Raw genomic sequence first — 19,347 nt, 5'->3', positions numbered from 1 at the left:
TGTGTGTGTGTGTTTTGCTACTGTACTGGTTGTACACTGCATTGGCACTGCAGTAATTGACAGTTCGTCGATGCAGTCATCTGGACACCCACTGGCATGATTCGGCTGATCCCAGAGCAGGTCTTACGCAAACGCACGCCCCTATCACACCACTGCAGACATCATGTGTGAATTTTTGTTTACCTCTTTAGCCATGCGCTTCCATCGAAAGACTAAACTCCCGGACAGGGCGCACGCCTACATGTGAGTAGAGGACTGGAAAAATAATGAATGTTAAATGTTATATGTGAAGATCTGGGACAATAGTTCAGCCTGACCAATATTGCTTTTTTTTTTTTTTTTGACAAATACAAAATTTGACAAAATTATTTTATAAGCGTGTGATAGCCGATGTTCATAATCAGTTTTTAATTATCATATGTATTTGTGCTTTTTACTTGACTATATCAGTAAACATAGTGTGTGTAGCATAATAATTATAATGCACAATTAAAACAACTTTGCATAATAAACTACTATTGATAATAATAATCATTAGTATTAGTAGTAGTAGTAGTAGGTCTTTGTGCAAAGTTGATTTGGTAATGAAGTAACCAATTCAGTTGAAAATTGAATAATTCAATTCAATTCAATTCAAGTTTATTTGTATAGCACTTTTTACGATAAAAATCATTGCAAAGCAACTTTACAGAAAATTAAGTTTCTACAATATTTAGTATTAGCTTATAAGTGGTGATCAGTTTATGTGCAAATGACAGGAATTTTCAGAAAAAAATTATACAAGACATAGTCAACCAGACATTGAACACTATTGACAGCAATTATAATGTGATTATATGTATCCAATGTATCCATAACCACATTAACAAAACATTGGGCTATATTAGACAACAACAATAAAACATGCTTAATTATTACTCATAACAACAGTAACTTCATTATTGTTGTTTTTGTTTTTGTGATAGATAGATAGCAAAAAGCAAAAAATGGGGTTTCCTTTAGTAATGCTGGTAACAGGAAGTGAGTCATCACAGTACAGTACGGTACACCTGCTTTAGGGAGAGAGGGATATTGAAATCCAACTTACCTTTGTAAAACTTTTCCTTCTTTTTTGTGTTTCTCTGTCTCTCTTTCTCGCCGAGTGATCATTGAATGACTCAATATTTTTTAATGTCTGGCTTGTTTTGTTAACAGTATGCCACACATGCCACTCTTTTCACCTTCTCTCTCTCTCTCTCTCTCTCTCCTTTTCTCTCTGCCTCTTTCTCTATGCATCATGTCCTCTCTCTGTTCCTCTTTCACACTCCCTCCATCTTCTCTTGTTTCTCCCTCGTTCTCTTGTATTCTGGCCAGATGGCTGAGTCCTGACTGGGCTGCATATGGGCATTTGAAATGCTAATGTTGGTTAGTGTGCTAATGTTTATCTACACTGAGCAGATTCAGTGCCAGGATCACATACTTGTTTTAGTCAACAAATAGAACCTAGAGCTCATTCTCTATCTCTCTCTATTTTGTTTCTTCTCAGTGTGGAGGGAGATCGTCAATGTCCGGACACGGCTAGTTTTTCTGACAGCACCTGTAGTCAGGGCCCATACCTGGGCAACTCAGAGCGCTATGGGAACATCCAAAATATTCCTGGCCCTCAGGGGCCTCCTGTGACCCCTTCGAGCCAAGCGAGTCTTGCCTGGGCGCAACGGACCCGCAACCAGCCCGCCAGCCTGGCACTCCGCAAGCAAGAAGAAGAAGAGAGCAAGCGCTGCAAAGCGCTCTCTGACAGCTATGAGCTCTCCACAGACCTGCAGGACAAGAAGGTGCGGATCTGTGTTCCTCTAAATGTGATGGCCTCTAAAAATGGCCTAGATTTGGTCATAGGAAATTAACAAAATTATATATATATATAAAATAGTCGACGAATCGATGCTTTGAATATTCGCAGGGTGTTATTGATTATGCCATTTTAACTGTATGGGGGAGCTCAAATGTCTGATTTCACATAGAGCTACCGGTTTTATCCCAATAAGTTAATATACAGCCTGTTATGATAAAGCTGTAAGAATCTGAAAAGAAAGAAGCTTCAAATTAATATTTTAAAGTGCGTGAATAAATCCAACCACCCCAATAGATTTATGTTTCACTGTCCATAATCCGTGACCAACAAAGAAGCATCTTGGCAGCAGGGATTTAAAACTTTACCAAGACTCAAACTGACACAGGAAGATACTGGATGTTTTTTGAACAGGTAGGGTACACGTCATTTCAGAACATTTCAGCGGTTGTATATATATTGTGGATATATTATTTATCTGATGTAAGATGCATTTAGTTTTGAGTCAAGCGCTTCATTGTAGTACTACGGTTATATCTCTTCAGCGCACAGCGCGAACAGGAAAAACTACAATGCAGAATAACTATATATACATACTATTATAATGAGAAGACCATTATACTAAAACGCGAGTTTAGCTGCCGTGTTTCTGAACATTCTTTCGTGAAGAACGCGTCCACAAAAGGATTTCGCTTTCAGAGCCCCACAGATATGTTCATGTGTATTCGGGCCCATTTTGCAAATAGCCTTTAAGTCTTAATATTAACGTTATGTTGTACAAATAACAAAGCATAGATATGAAATTATGTGTTGAATCCCATTTATTAAAAACTTGCTATCAAATGCGTCACTCTACTGGTCATCTTCAGCTCACACAGCTCAAAACAGAAATTCAGAACGTTGGTATAATGAATGCTAACGTTTTAGGCTAACGTTCTAATGAGAGCGCTATTGTAAAAAAATTTTTTTAATTGTTATGATTTCGCTGATGTTAAGTGTTAGCTATCTGTTAATCAAAAAAGAAAACATAATTTACCCTGTTTATATCTGCAAGGTTTTCATTACACATTTTGCCTGTGCGTTAACATCAGTAATTATGTTAGTCGAATGTCTAAGGTCATCTTCAGCTCACACACGTCATCTTCAGCTCACACAGCTCAAAACAGAAATGCAGAACGTTAGTAGAATGAATGCTAACGTTTTAGGCTAATGTTCTAATGAGAGCGCTATTGTAAAAAAAAAATTTAATTGTTACAATTTCGCCGATGTTAAGTGTTAGCTATCTGTTAATCAAAAAAGAAAACATAATTTACCCTGTTTATATCTGCAAGGTTTTCCTTACACATTTTGCCTGTGCGTTAACATCAGTAATTATGTTAGTCGAATGTCTGACTTGACTCTAGTTAATGTATTTTGCATCGCCCCCAAACATATGATTCGACTATCAGTCGAATATCGGCAAGATTTGAAAATTCCGATACGACTATGAAAATCCTTAACCCTTATATTACACGTAATATATATATTTTATGCGATGAAATTGCGTGAACTTGCAAAAACTGCGGTTTGATGAAAAAGAGAAAAAAATGTGATTCCCCCAACACCATTTTCTCACTAGGCTACTACCTTAATGTAAAGAGTAATTTCTTATTACTTCCTATGATAAGCAATCATACTAAATCACAGAACATTTAAATTGCAATCTCTTACTGCAACGTTAATTATTTTACATACTACTAATATAATTACAACTGTAAGTTTTTTGTACTGTTCTGTAACAAAAAAGTGCAATCTTACAACTGTAAAGTTGCATCAACTTCTGAATGAAACTACAACAGTGTTAGTAGCCTAGTGAGAAGGGGGTGTTGGGGGAATCACCTTTTTTTCTCTATTTCATTAAACCGCAGTTTTAGCAACTTCTCGCAATATAATTTTGCTCCACTGTCATGTAACAAATCGGGAAACTGCTTCGCGCATTCTTTTGCGCTTACTTTTGTTGGCAAATAAGAATGATTTGCGCGCTTCAAGTTTCACCCTGGTTTCACCGCAGGGTTTGCAGATGATGTTCACGTCACGTAATTACGTCACTTCATAAGGTTCCCATGGCAATAGGGGGAAAATGGCGCTTTACTTGTGTGAAGTAAACGCAACATTTTTCAACTTTCTGCTTTTGCAACGAAAATCCAGGGATTATGAAATCATGCTAGCCCTGCATATTTTGTTTTCTGAAATCGGCAATTTATGCGGCAAAAGAGCGGTGTATTTGAAAAAATGTGACCCCACATAAATATGCGCCCTTTGGCTGATTATGCATTAAATTAGTCGATCGCATAATCGCGTTTTTCTGGAGGGACTGGTGTATATGTATATGTATATTAGTGTTGGGCGATATGGTCATTTTTCAGATCGTTATATCGTCAGCCCATGAGATCGACGATACACAATATTATCGTGCATGGGTGGAGCAAAAGAAAACTCTTTGTTCTCATCATAGCATAACTATTTGGTGTTTTAAACCGAGCAGGTGTGCGAGAGAGAGCCTATGGAATCACCAGTAATCGAAAAAATATACTTTCAAACATGCTGATAAACTAATGTTAAATACAAAAATACTGTATTTTAAATGGCTAGTTCATATGTTGTCGGGCGCAAATGTCATATCGCGCGTCCGGTGACAAATCTGCCGCATCTGCACACGGAAGTTATCAGTCTAAATGTTTTGCAGAATCAGTCAACGGTGAAAATCAATAGTCGATTTCATTTAAAATCCAGCAGTTTAACACTAATATTGGACATAAACAAACATGTTAAATATAAAGTAAGCTAAGTTCATCTATTATTAGTAGAGTTCAAGAGTTCAATTGTACTGATGCATCAGTCATACAGCACTCGGGACCGCGCCTCATGACGAGACCAACGCACCGCCACAGAAACAAGAAAGAGATGCATTCTAACATAACTGTGGCATTACACTCAGATGGTGAGGGCTCATTTAAAATATTGCACATATATAGGCCGAATTTCTTGTTAAAGTGCAATGAAATACTTATCTGCAGACGGTGTACATCTGTTTGTGGATGGAGACTTTGTAACGGCCAAAACTATGTATTTTTATTTTGCATGCATCACATTATAGTGCGGTGTGCATGAAAATAATAAAAAGGTGGCAGAGCGAACTTATCCACAGTGGTTCTCACGTAGTCCTTCTACGTCACCACATAGTGTCCGTTATAAGTTAAGTGATCAGTCTTTAAAGAGAAGGATTACGAGAGAACCACTATGGATGAAAAGTTTACTCTGTCGCTTTGTTATTATTCTGTCTTTACTTTATTTGTAAGCCATGAAAGTGTTAAACTCTCATGTATGAGAAGAGCGCATTATCGTGTAGCAGCCATTAAATGTGTGGGACGCCAACTCCTTGTTTTCTATCCCTTTAATTTCATGGATTTAACGAGTTATCTGAGTCAAAGCGGACAACTTCAACGACTTCAAACTCTAATCTTCCTGCGCTCGCTGTGTGTGTGTGTGTGTGTGTGAGAGAGAGAGAAATGCGGTGCTGAAGTGAAATTGCTGGGCAGTTTGATAGCTGAATTATAATAAGCAGCCTAATAAAAATAATTGTTATTATTATAATCTAATACATTTTTAAGAAAAATGAGGCTAATATCATCTTGATTATTAACAGAGAAATCTGCTTATGTTGATATCTCTGACTATCATCGATACACGATACTATCGTCTATCGGCACAATCCTAATGTATATGTATGTATGTATATATATATATATATATATATATATATATATATATATATAAAACAAGTTACCGTATTTTTTGGACTATAAGTCACACCTGAGTATAAGTCGCATCTGTCCAAAAAATACGTCATGATGAGGAAAAAAACATATATAAGTCGCACTGGACTATAAGTCGCATTTATTTAGAACCAAGAACCAAGAGAAAACATTACCGTCTCCAGCCACGAGAGGGCACTCTATGCTTTCTTTGGTAGGCTACAGGAGCACTGAGCAGCATCTCTGGCAGCGCCCTCTCGCGGCTGTAGACGGTAATGTTTTCTCTTGGTTCATTTCTCTCGGTTCATGTCAAATTAATTTTGATAAATGAGTCGCACCTGACTATAAGTCGCAGGCCCAGCCAAACCAAGAAAAAAAGTGTGACTTATAGTCCGGAAAATACGGTAATCTGTTTTCTTAAAATGTAAACATTTTGAAAAATGTGTGGGAACCATGCATAGCACAGGATTATATCAGATGGTCACAGCATGGTGTTCTAATATATAGTGTGAAAATAAATACATATCATATTTGCTTACAATTATACATTGTAAAGTAATGTAAAGAAATTGTTGCAATCTCCAAAAAGCAGTAATACCATGTTTTAATACCATTAATGCAAGGAAATCAAACACTGTTTACTTTTCTGAAGTGTTTTGTGCTTAATTAATGTTTAGAATTCTCAGCAGCACAAACAGCCCATAGGAAAACCTACTTATCACAAAATGTTTGTGATTTAATGTGCATGGAGGCCATCTTACAGGCTTTAAACTACTGTCATGCCTCAAATGTACGTAATGGCCTCCAGTCATGCTAATGTGAACCCAAACCTCCATCATCTCACATAATGAAAGATGGAATTGCAGTTATGATACAGAGTGCTGTTATGCTTTCATATTAATACTAAGAATCTCTGCATTGTGGAATTGTCCACTCATGGAGAGGAGTGACCGGGACGTATGAAAATAATCCAGCACCCCAACATCTACAGAATTACTGCTGATATCTTTTTTTTTCAAATAAAAATAATTGAGAAAGACTGTCATTAAAAAATTTCTTTCCTAGATTCTTTGTGCTTCAGGTTTGAGGAGTAAATGTAGACACATTATGCATTACCTTTGAAGAACAACGCACCAGTTATTTTTCTTTTTGCACTCTTTCTTCAATTCTCTCATGCTCTCTGTTTGTCCATCTTCCTTTGTATCAGGTGGAGATGCTGGAGAGGAAGTATGGAGGTTACTTCCTGAGCAGACGAGCGGCTCGCACAATACAGACGGCGTTCCGGCAGTATCGCATGAACAAGAATTTTCAACAGCTACGCAGTTCCGCCTCTGAAAGCCGAATGACTCGCAGGATCATCCTGTCGAACATGCGTTCACAGTATTCATTTGATGAGCGACAGCCACAGGCAATATAACAGTATAATAGTTAAAACCTGCACAAAGTAGAAAATTCAGCTTGTCTGTTTTGTGTTGTTTACATAATTTCCATAACTTGTTCATTATTCTGTAGGTTCAGCCCCAGACACCACAGCAGTCTCAAGGTCGATTTACCAGCCATCACACATCGGCTCTGGGCACAGCTAGCCAGGCAGGAACAACAGACCCACAGCAGGAGACTGACTCACCCGCACACTGTCCTTCAGACAGAGAGGAGTACTCACATGCAGACGACGCTTTCAACAAACAGGTGACAGATGTGTGAAATACTATGTGTAAATGAAAGTTCTGTTAAAGATTAAGGTTAATTTCAATACAGGTCAGATATATATAGTTGGGATAGAATAGATTTAGACTGCTTCAGAATTGGTATAAAATTGTTGTTCGTTTCATTTGATGACAACATATGATGTTGTCTTACAGCTGACAAATCCATGAAAATGTAACTAATTACCATTATTTCTAAATGACAAGCCATAGCATTCCACTAAAGGAACATTTGGTTACTTGTCAATTAGCAGACACTTTTTTTTCCCAAATAATCTTACTGCACAGACAGTCTCCCTGGAGCCTTGAAAGCCTGTATAAACTGAAATGATGGTCATTAGCATTTTTTTCTTTTTTAGTATTTTATGCACTAATTTAGAATAATTTAAATATTGTTAAATGGTTACTGATAAGATCAGGTTAGACAAAATATTACAAATGCACAGATATTTAAACTTTAAAATTATTATCAGTCATTTTAAATACTAAAATCGAATTACAGTATGGAAAATGTATAATGAGTTTTGCTAAAAAATTGAAAATATTTTTTTGTAAAGTTGTTCATTTCAAATAAACGCTGTTCTTTTTTTAACTATCTGTTCAGCGAAGAATCCTAAAAAAAAAAAAGGTTTGCACAAAAAACAAGAAAAACATTTCTCAACATTAATAGTAATTATTAAGTGCCAAATCAGCATATTAAAATGATTTCTAAATGACTGTATGACATTGAAGACTGGAATGCAGAAAATTCTGATTTGCCATCACTGGAGTAAATTTGACTTTTAAAGGAATCAAAATAGAAAACAGTTATTTTAAATTGTAAAAAATATTTCACGGTATTACTGTTTTTAACTTTCATTTTGATCAGATAAATGCAGCCTTGAGAGACTCACAAAAACATAAACAATCTTACAGACCCCAATCTTTTGAACAGTAGTGTAAATGTATGTGTGTTTCCTCTCTCAGGTGACATCTCTGGCTGACTCTATGGACGACACTCTGACGTGTCAGCCCGGCCGAGGGGACTCTGAGGATGGTGGTGGGGGAGACGGTGAGGAGACCGAGGATTTTGGCGAGTGTGTGTGGAGCAACAAACCTAACTCACGTAGGGGGGTCATGGGGGAGCAAGAACGCCTGGGGGTCATGCACGAGGACAGCACAGCTACCTCGTACAGCGACATCACGCTTTATATGGATGACGGCATGCCATGTTCTCCACTATCCATTGAGCGGGTTCCCTCCAGTACGGACACAGAGTACTGGGGCGTAAGCAGCAGGGTCGGAGGACGTGGAGACAGTCGGGAGGGCGGCGAGAGCAATAACAGCCGGCGTAGCACACCATGCACTGAATGCCGAGATTTCCGGTTGCGGGGGTCACACCTCCCTGTTCTCACCATAGAGCCACCTAGTGACAGTTCTGTTGACATGAGTGACCGTTCAGATCGTGGCTCCCTCAGCAGGCAGCTGCTTTATGAGCAGGAGCCTACAGCAGGCGGATCGCCTCAAGGGACTCTCAAACACAACCCCACCCCTCGCACACCCAATCCCTGTGCGGCACAGGGCCAGACGAGACCCCCGGGTCGTCCCATCCCATCCCCTCTTCCAACACACATACCACAACACACAATAATGCACCACCATCACCACCCACACCTTCACCATCCATTGCACCACCACCCTATGCCGCACATCCATCACCCCTACCCTGACCCCACGTCTCCCTCGCCCACTCAGCCTCCACTCACCCCACTTTCTTCCTCATCCTCCACGCCACTGCCTGCTACTGGCTTGGAGCACTCGGATGGGGACAACGACTCCATGAACTCCACCACCAACTCCAATGAGACCATTAACTGCAGCTCAGGCTCTTCGTCTAGGGACAGTCTAAGGGAACCGTTGCCTCCTCTAGGAAAACAGACCTATCAGAGAGAGAGCAGGCATAGCTGGGACTCGCCCGCCTTCAACAACGACGTGGTGCAAAGGAGGCAGTACCGCATTGGACTGAACCTCTTCAACAAGTAAGAGATCTTCACCAAAATAGGATTGACATTATGCTCTTTCTGTTGACCTTTTGAGTTGTCCCGCAGTCTAATATATATATATATATATTTGTTGTTTGACTGACGTTAAATGACAGAGACAGCAGGTCTATAAGGCTGCTGTCACTTTAAGACCGAATACACAGATCTAATAATGTAATGTATTCTGTTTGGATACAAAAAAACCTGTCTATACTAAGGCTGTTGTTGCTCTGTTTTATTTGTCTTTATTTCAGTTGATTATAGTTTTACTGTAATGAATCATATCCTGTATGTTTTATCCTAACTCTACATGTCTTTCTCTCGCCGTCTTCTAGGAAACCAGAGAAGGGGATCCAGTATTTGATAGAGAGAGGTTTTGTCTCAGACACACCTGTGGGCATTGCACGTTTCATCCTGGAGAGGAAAGGCCTGAGTAGACAGATGATCGGGGAGTTTCTGGGAAACCGTCAGAAACAGTTCAACAAGGATGTGTTGGAGTTAGTAATGATGTTTTTCCTATCTTCCAACCCCAGACTGTAGCAAAGCATCCATATGCTGTTCACACCAGCCTGGAGACAAAAAAAACAGACACAGGCTAAAAAATCTACAAAAGCATGTTGGCAGAAGAATTTAGCGATCTTTCTTTTTGTTTTTCTTCCTCAGCTGTGTGTTGGATGAGATGGATTTCTCTGGCATGGATCTGGATGACGCCCTAAGGAAGTTTCAGGCTCAGATTAAGGTTCAGGGGGAAGCCCAGAAGGTGGAGAGACTGGTAGAGGCCTTCAGGTAGCCTTTGCTTTCATCTCACCCTTTACTCTTTTCTCTGCATTTCATAGTTCCACAGGAGTATGAACTTCTTTCTGTCTCACAGTCAGAGATACTGCGTGTGCAACCCTGTACTTGTCCGCCAGTTTCAGAACCCAGACACTATCTTCATCCTGGCATTTGCCATCATCCTTCTCAACACAGACATGTACAGCCCCAACGTCAAAGCTGAGAGGAAGATGAAGCTGGAGGATTTTATCAAGAACCTTAGAGGTGATCCAAGCCAATATACCTTCAGCTTTTGGTGTCCAATTGAAGATAGTACAGCAGTTTTCACCTTCTGTTTCTTGGTCTTTCTTCCCCTCCCCCTCCTCATTGTCATTGGCAGGAGTGGATAATGGACAGGATATTCCCAGGGATATGTTAGTGGGCATCTACCAGCGCATTCAGAAATGGGAACTCAGGACAAACGATGACCATGTGTCTCAAGTGCAGGCTGTGGAGAGGGTCATCGTGGGCAAGAAACCTGTGAGTCAAACCATGTGTTTCACTTCTGCATGTTATATTTATGGTTTAAACTCCATATTGTTGTCCAGCTTGTAGTAAAAAGGTAATATGATCTCTAGATTTTTATTTGTCTGGTCTAGTGTAAAACAAACCAAGCTGTGTTTTAATATGCTGTGTGTGTGTGTGTGTGTGTGTGTGTGTGTGTGTGTGTGTGTGTGCGTGTGTGTGTGTGTGTGTGTGTGTGTGTGCATGTCCAGGTGCTGTCTTTGCCACATCGCAGGCTAGTGTGCTGTTGTCAGCTGTATGAAGTCCCTGACCCCAATCGACCCCAGCGGAGTGGAGTTCACCAGCGCGAGGTCTTCCTCTTTAATGACCTGATAGTGGTGAGTCTTCACTTACCGCATATTTGCCTTATTACTGTAAGAAGATATAGTAGAAGAAAAATACTCACTTAGGTTTAGAGTCATGTGCACTTGCAATAATTATGTAATAGTACAATATTTGCATTGATAAATGTATACAAGATGTATAGGCCTATTGTTTTTTTAGCCTATAGAATATAACTGTATTCAAAGTTACACTGTACAATTTCAGACTTATAACTGTATATTTGCATTTAAAAAAAATGTAGATTTAAAATTACAACTTTATCTTCTGGATTTATAAATATATATTTAGATTTAATGTAATTGTTTCATATACAGTATATATATATTTCTCTACAGGTAATTCATTAGTCACAATCAAGCAATTTTTGGTCCTCACCGCAGCCAAAGTGACTAAAATAACATATTCTTTACACCTGCATATTAGATATTTATTCATCGAACTACTGCTGCTACTACTACTACTAATAACAACTGTTGAAAACATAAAGAACGAGAAGTTCAGAAGTTAGTTGGTTCAGAATTGCCCGTCTTGGCCTAGAGAACAGCTATTTAAACACAAGGGGAAAAAACATTCAGTCATATGTATCTAAACAATTTTGTGTTAAGAGTATGTGTATGTATAATGATGATAAGAACACAGCTGAACATCCCTTATGTCCCTGCCTTCAGGTAACAAAGATCTTTCAGAAGAAGAAGACATCTGTGACGTACAGTTTCAGACAATCTTTTCCCCTGGTGGAGATGCAGGTTCATATGTTCCAGAACTCCTGTAAGTATATTCATCCCTCCTTCTGTCTGACCATCTGTCCCTCCTTCTTTATTTATACTATCACTCCATTCCAGCTGGTTTACACACTCTGCTCTCATCCATTCCATCACTCCATCTCATCTCCGTGCTCTCTCGTTACCCTTTCTGTGCTCTCATGTAGGTGGTGTTTTGATTTCTTAGCAGCATATGAAGAAGAAAAATATGTCCATCTGAAAATCCTCTATTGTGGCTATGCAGTTAATTTGGAACATCTGTGGAATGTCTGTTTTCTATTTATCTTAATCAGTGTTTGTTTTGCACTTGCATTCCACTAAAAAAATATCTCCACATGGTTAAGACCATATTTTAAATTAAATATATCTCTCCTACATATTGACATGGTGAAGTACAGTACTTGTGTGTATCTATGGATTTTGTCAGATTGAGAGATATATAACTAATTACATGAGACACAGCATATCCCTCTTTTTCTGGGTCTCTCTCTTATTGATTGCATTTACCCTCTCCCTGTCCCTCTCTCTCAGACTACCCTCATGGTATCAGACTGACATCAGCGATGCCCGGCAGTGAGCGCAAGGTCCTGATTGTGTTCAACGCGCCAAGCCAACAGGACCGAACGCGCTTCACCAGCGACCTGCGTGAGAGCATCGCTGAGGTTCAAGATATGGAGAAATACCGTGTAGAGTGTAAGAAATCCTTTAATGTTACCTGTTGTTTCATGACATGACCGATCAAAAACATGAGATTCCTTTCATGTTTGCTAGCTGGAATTTGCTGTGTATCTGATTAATTATTAATTAACCCCTGGTCTGTCTTCTCCATAGCTGAGTTAGAGAAGCAGAAAGGTGTGATGCGTCCAGGGCTCCTGAGCAGAGATGGGGACGGGGTTGGCGGAATAAAGACTGAAGCTGTGAACGGCACTCTGGGTAGGCCCAGTCTGGATGACACGTACACAGCAGGGGAGGGGCTTAAAAGAACAGCACTTAGCTCCTCACTGAGAGACCTCACTGAGACAGGTACAGCACACATTCACAATTTTGAAATGCTGAACTTCTGTAACAAAGTACAGTTTGACAGACACTGCCCTCTAATGGCAAATTATGTCCTTTCTTAAGGCTTTTTAAACAAGTGTCTGGAATAGCATGCTCATAATTTTTTTCATTGATTAGTATGTACATTGTCACATTATGCAAAATTTCTGTATGCATATAATGTACAGATGATAAATTTTTTAAGATGTGCAGTATATAATGTAGCAGACTCTGCCAAATACTGTATCCAACAATAAGATGATCTTGACTTTGACCTTGTAAGTAATATCTGCCAAATGGTTTTTTTTTCTTACTCAGTGTTTTGTGGGGTTGCCACATATTTTTTTACACAAATTACTTTAAAAATTCAAAATGTATACTTTTAAAATGTATTTTTATAGAGGATAACTCGCAGAATTAAATGTAATGTGGTCATGTGACAAACACTACTGTTTTAAATGCTTTCTAAACACAGCCAACATCAAGTTCAGTGATGTGTAGCTGAGTTTTGTCAGGAGATATTTACTAAATGTACACAATTTGTAGATATTTATTCATTGAAAATGGATCATCCAGGGCCAAAAACACCCAGTATTGAGATTTTAGAATATGTTTTCTCCATGACCTTTTACCCTGGTCTTGCTGTGCTTGGTTGGGTACAGGGAAGCGAGGCCGTAGAAACAGCATTGGCTCTTTGGATAGTACTATAGAAGTAAGTCAGGCATCTGATGTAATAATTATTAATCTTGTGTGTTAAACAACATTGGCTTTGCATGAATTTTTGATTGTTGTGATGCAGTTCAGCATGTTTTAATCCGTATTGTGTAAAAAAAAAATCTTAATTGGTATTTGCATGCAGCATGTCTAATATTTTATGCCTGGTGCAGTTGCTTATAACTAATGCATTGCTCTGGTAATTTAATGGCCCCAATCGGTGTCTGAGGGCTGCTTCTGTTTTAGAGATTTAGATGCATGTTTAAATGCATGTAAAATGAGTGAGGCTCTATAATGAGGAAGCTTTACTTTGCTATCTGACTGATTTTGTGGCTTGTTAATGTAACAATGTCATTTCTAACTTCAGTAATTTGTTTGAGACTGGTTGTATCTAAGGCTTTTTGAGTTGTCACTGTGCAGGAGATGTGAGTAGGCCTACATTGATGTTACACGTCTTGTGTGCATGTAATTTTAAGTATCAAGATAAATTGTTACTCTCAATTTCTGTTTAGATAATGTGGCATTAAAAAAATTCTGGCTGATGTCAATAAGCTGATATTTTCATGTTATAACAGTTGACTGATAAATGGGAGTCATTCAAATTATATAATATAGTACAGAAATGTAAAGTACACATTATAAATAAAATGTATTAACTGTAAATTAAATGTATTAATATCACATTTAACAGTAAATTATTAGTGTTTTTAAATATAATCTTGTAAATCAATATACAATGTTTTTACATTCTACTCTGAATAGGATGGCTAAATTAACTTGTTTTAGTGTTTTTATTTCTCTTTTTTATATTAGAAAAATAGTATAGAATTTTAATAGAGATCCTTTCTTGGTTATAACATGAAAATCATTATCTCTTAAATGAATTTTAATAGTCACATGCATTTATTTTTTATTTTTTTGTGAAACAAGTAACTGGGGAATGCCTGTAACTCATAAGTTCTAAGACTGTCCATCTTCTCAGATTTCCAGTCTAATGACTGACTGTCTGGCTTTGTGTGTTTTTGCACACTATAGGGATCCATCATTAACAGCCCTCAGCCGCATCAACGCTTGCCCATGGGGGGCGCCGTTCCCGGCTGCTATGGGCTAGAAGACTACCGGCCTCACCGCCCCATCCTGAGCCCCGGAGTAGGGATGGGGGGTGGGCCGGGGCAACTTCACAACGCCGTAGGCAATATGGGTGGGGGCCCTGCCGTCAGCGATCGAGGTGGGGGGCCGGGGAGCAGTTCTGGAGGGAGCAATTCCGGTTCCTTCCTGGGCTCCCTGTTTGGGAGCAAGCGCGCCAAACCTCCTGCTCCCCTTATTCCCCCAGGGCCGCATTACCCGGCCCCCATGCTACCTCCTACTACAGGAGGGCCACCACCCTCTTCCCCCTCCGCCCTCAGCCAGTCAGACCCCGGTGGGCCATCCAAGATCCAGGCCCTGCACGCTCAGTACTGTCACAACAACTTTGGCCAGCCTCCACCCCCCTACCATCATCATCATCGGTACCACATGCAGGCCGTCGCCCCAGGCCATCCCCCCACTATCCATCATACCCTACAACGAGGGTCCCTCCCACGGCGCGGGCCCCCCGCTCCTTCACACGCCCAGTTCCAGCAGCAACTATCCCATCATGCTATACAGCAAGGCCGCTATGGCAATATGGCTTGCACCCCTCCACCTCTGTCCCCACATTCGCCCAATTCCCCCATTGCCCCTTTCACCTTTTACCACATGCATCCCAATCCCATACGCCACGTACGGGTGCCCGGTCCTACCGGCAAGCTTCCTCTCACCCTGTCTCACTCTCAGCCCCACCCTCACGCCCACTCCCACATTCACTCTCATACCCACAGCCATCCAGTACACGCCCACAGCCCACACCCCTTAATGGATCACTCCGCCCATCAAACTCATTTCGTTTTCTCACCACCCCCTCAGGCGCCATCCGCCATCACCACCCGCTACATACCCCAGGGCGTCGCCCACTGCGTCCCGCAGTATCCTCCCCTATCCTCCATTCCTCCTCCTCCACCACATTCCCCGTTACCTCCTCCTTCATCCCCACATACCCCACTGACCCCTCTTACCCCACTCTCCCCACTGGCCCCGCAGCTCCCAGGACACATTGGGGTGCAGTTGGGCGGCCCAGGGGGCGGAGGAGGAGGTGGAGCCAGCAACAGCAGCACGGTCGGCAGCTCCAAATCCAGACCTATCAACCGCATCAGCACGGTGGTATAAGGGTAAGCCGCGGCAGAGGGCGCAGGGTCCCAACTCGGAGGAGCTGGAGCCTAGGCAAGAGGAAGTACACCAAACTTAGACTCTGTTACTTCCATATCCGCTTCCCTCACGTGTAGAGCGGAAATCCTGGCTGGCTACATGCTTATTGCTAGCCTGAATGGCATCTTGCTGTTGGCCGCCATTCAAAACAAAGGCTTTATAACAGCATGAAATCTCCAACTGAAGATCTAAGAAGCCTAATGGAGACGATGGTATAGCAAATGAAGTGTATTTAAGAGTATGGGTTGAAATTAACGTGCATGGCTACCAAAGGAAAAGGCTACAGGGCGAAAGGGGGTGCCAATTTAAGTCGAACTGATGATCTGGAGTTTAAGAGACCAAGTTTGGCTGTCTGAAGACGACAATGGTGAACTCTTTGAACACTCAACATGGAGACAAAACTGGAGAGATGAGTGCAAAATATAAAAGAAACAACAGAACTTTCATCCATAGTATTTTCAATTTTCATGCGTCTCAGATGACAATCATTTCAGGGTCAGTCAGAAAATGTTTGATTCATTACTCAAAATTCACAGATGTATTCCTCAGCATATAAGAAGGGCCAGCATGCACTTAGTGGGATGCCAAACACTATTTTTTAATTATTTTAAAAGATACTTTTATTTTACCCTGTGAGTGTAAGGACGGGATGGGAACTGCTGAGAAAACTTGCATCACTACACAGTTAAAAAAAAAAAAAAAACTTATTTTGAAACAATTTGGAAATTGTTTTTTATTTTATTAATTGTTGTGTTTTTTGTCTTGAAGTGGCTGGGCATCCGGTTTGAAATAAGTCAGCCAAAACAGTAAAAAACACTTTTTTGAAGACCTCAGTGAAGTCAAGATGTCATTTGCGCCAAACAGAATGTATAGAAATAGATTTTAAATTGTTTGGTAAATACTTTGTTCTTTTGTTTTGTTGCTATTCTATAAGAAAAAATTAAGCATACAAACCTAAATGCAACATACCCAAAAGTGTAATGAGTAACAGCGACCAATAATCAGGACAGATCTGTTTATTTCCTACCACCTGTAACCTCAGCATCTCTATCTCTTTTTTTTTTTTTTTGTATCACCATTTCACTATTATTTCAGCTTGTCTACTTAAACAGTCTTACCAGACCAACAAAACATTTATATTTGGCAATTCATTACATAACCTTAGTGCCTACTGTAAAGGTTTGTCATTGGAGGTTTGGGATCAGTGATTTTTTTCTTTGGATGACGTGTTGAAGGAACAGGGTGTTTGCATAGAGTGTCATTGAAATCTTGAAGTCAAATCTGTATTTATGGGCTTGGTTTTGTAAAGCTTCGATGGTCAAAATGTGTTACAGATAGCATAAATATTTCCAAGTAACTGATTTTTAAAAAGAACGTCTGGATATGGGTGATTTAAATGGGTGACTTTATTACTATTATGATGTCAAATACTACTGATATAATTCTTGCTATTTTTGGTGTAAAAGCTACTAATATAATACATGGATATGTTTTAGCAGATTGCAGTGCTGAGTGTTTTCTAAAAGTTTTTTTTTTTTTATAGACAGACCAACAGGCTAGGTTTTTTTTTTGTGTGTGTGTGTTTACAATTCATGTTTAGCAAATTAATTAGACTTCTCATTTCAGGTAAATGTTTTGCAGCGATTTGTAAAACTATATCCACATAAAAGCTGTATGATCTGTTTAAAACTCATTGTTGCCAGAAGCCATACGCACTTGAGCAACTCGCTCGTTTAATATTGTGAATTTACTCTTGAGTTGCATGTCCAATGTCAGTACCCTCTCTTTTTTTGTTTGAAAGCATTAAGGTAACTTACATTCACACACACAATCTTTTTGCTGAAAGTTTCTGGCTTTGCACATACACAACTTAAAGATCATCAGTGCCTAGGATCCAAAGCTCCAACATCATCTGCGTCCCTCCATACAGTCCCTCTGTCTTTCTTTTACAACCCCCCCCCCCCCCCCCGACAACCAAAACGGGCCATTCCCTGTCTATTAACCAGAATCATTCACAGTGTTACATTAGTGATGTGTTTGTGTTGAGGAGTTATTTTTATACTTATTAAATTTAAAAACTGAATGTCCTAAAAGAATGAAAACATCTTAATAATATTAATCTCTGCTGCTAGTCCCAGCCATTTAATTTTATTGATTTATTTTTGTCTTCATTATTTTCTTTGCCTATATATGTTTAGTCAAACTACAATACTTTTTATTCAGGTAATGGTTTCCAGTACTTCAAATCTGCTAGCATTACCCATAACTGAAAACCTTCAGGCCCTTGTACAAACAGGAACACCATGCCCCTGTTCATAATCTGTGGCGTGATCTGAATAGAGAGGACCATTCACTACATTTCACCTTTTTTTTCCTATGGGTGGTATTGCTTCTCTCTAACTCTAACGCTTTGATCTTGTGCTTGTATTAAAATTCCTGAAAGCTGGGGCATGCTGAGCTTAAATCCAAATAAAGCAGAGATGAATGATGTAAAAAAAATAAAAAATAAAATCCAGTAGTTTTTGAGATGCCTGTTCTGGTTTATAGGCACGCTAATGTCTTGCGCCACCGTGCCCCGTGTTGCATGTCTGCACTTAGCTGAATGATGCTGTATAAACCTGAATGTATATATTAGTTGATATAAATATGCCATATTTACTCTGCACTGGACTTGGGAATCAGTATCTTGCTGGGAACGGGAACTTGAACCATTGTTTACATTTTAAGGACCTGGGGGTGGGGCTTGGAATGAATTGTAATTGTAAAATTGTATCAGTATGTGTGTAAGAGCAGTTCCTATATTCAAAATTAATTGTATGAAGTTTTATATGTATATATGTATGAGGTTTCAATGCAGAATTGAAATTATGAGAAGAGAAATTATGTGATTAATTTATGGCTCATTCTATAAAACATGTTCTTGCTGTTGGAAAGTTGTTTTTATATATACAGTATATATATTTCTGAGTGACTATTTGTCTGGGTGTTCCTCTATTTTGGTGTGTGTACAGTATGAATGTGTGTTGTGTGAATCCAAGTATGAATTGACAAATTTATATTAAGCATACAAAATTGTTTTATTTGTCTAAAATGTTGTATTTTATACGGTTTTAGTAATGCATTGAAATAACCACTCAAGAACGAATGCACATTACACAATGTATAATCAGGACTATTGATATCAATCAACAGGTACCATATGAGTATTATAACTATATAACTGTAGATAATTATATAACTGTAGATTTCTTCATTTTTATCTAACACCAAGACAGAAGTGGTAAATGATGCTGGATAAAGTCCTCTGGTCACATACATTTGTATACTTAGAAATAGAAGTACTTCACTAAAGTTCATTGTGTATTTCTGGCATGTACAGTATAGTCAAAATCATAGTTTAAATCATGCAAAATTAGTTGAGCTGAACAAGTGGCACTCATCACCAAATCAGTCGAAACTCTTAAGGCCATTTTCTACAAAAAACTTCAGTTTTAAACACTTACAAATATGTTAACAAATTCGTATGCCATTCATTTATTCATG

At 39.3% G+C, this 19,347-nt stretch overlaps 1 protein-coding gene across 4 annotated transcripts in view; it reads left to right on the top strand.

The window, feature by feature from the left end:
* The window catches only part of LOC113076437 (IQ motif and SEC7 domain-containing protein 2-like), a 60,594-nt gene extending 41,818 nt beyond the window's left edge, over positions 1-18,776 (top strand). For 3 of the 4 annotated variants that reach the window (XM_026249094.1, XM_026249093.1, XM_026249096.1), the window contains 14 exons: positions 1,526-1,811; positions 6,827-7,027; positions 7,132-7,308; positions 8,292-9,343; positions 9,682-9,843; positions 10,010-10,132; positions 10,218-10,384; positions 10,500-10,639; positions 10,876-11,001; positions 11,677-11,776; positions 12,301-12,462; positions 12,601-12,792; positions 13,470-13,519; positions 14,557-18,776. In XM_026249094.1, coding sequence (XP_026104879.1) covers positions 1,526-1,811; positions 6,827-7,027; positions 7,132-7,308; positions 8,292-9,343; positions 9,682-9,843; positions 10,010-10,132; positions 10,218-10,384; positions 10,500-10,639; positions 10,876-11,001; positions 11,677-11,776; positions 12,301-12,462; positions 12,601-12,792; positions 13,470-13,519; positions 14,557-15,765 — 4,147 coding nt within the window. In that variant the 3' untranslated portion in view covers positions 15,766-18,776. Of the gene's footprint in view, positions 1-178; positions 244-1,525; positions 1,812-6,826; positions 7,028-7,131; positions 7,309-8,291; positions 9,344-9,681; positions 9,844-10,009; positions 10,133-10,217; positions 10,385-10,499; positions 10,640-10,875; positions 11,002-11,676; positions 11,777-12,300; positions 12,463-12,600; positions 12,793-13,469; positions 13,520-14,556 lie in introns of those variants that run through there. The other variant, XM_026249095.1, reaches the window with a different exon arrangement.
* The last annotated feature ends 571 nt before the right edge of the window (positions 18,777-19,347 follow it).

This window comes from Carassius auratus, unplaced genomic scaffold (assembly GCF_003368295.1).
Source record: "Carassius auratus strain Wakin unplaced genomic scaffold, ASM336829v1 scaf_tig00020493, whole genome shotgun sequence".
NCBI lineage: Eukaryota > Metazoa > Chordata > Actinopteri > Cypriniformes > Cyprinidae > Carassius > Carassius auratus.
The sequence above is the reverse complement of the archived record's forward strand: the minus strand, read 5'-3'. Positions and strand labels throughout refer to the sequence as shown.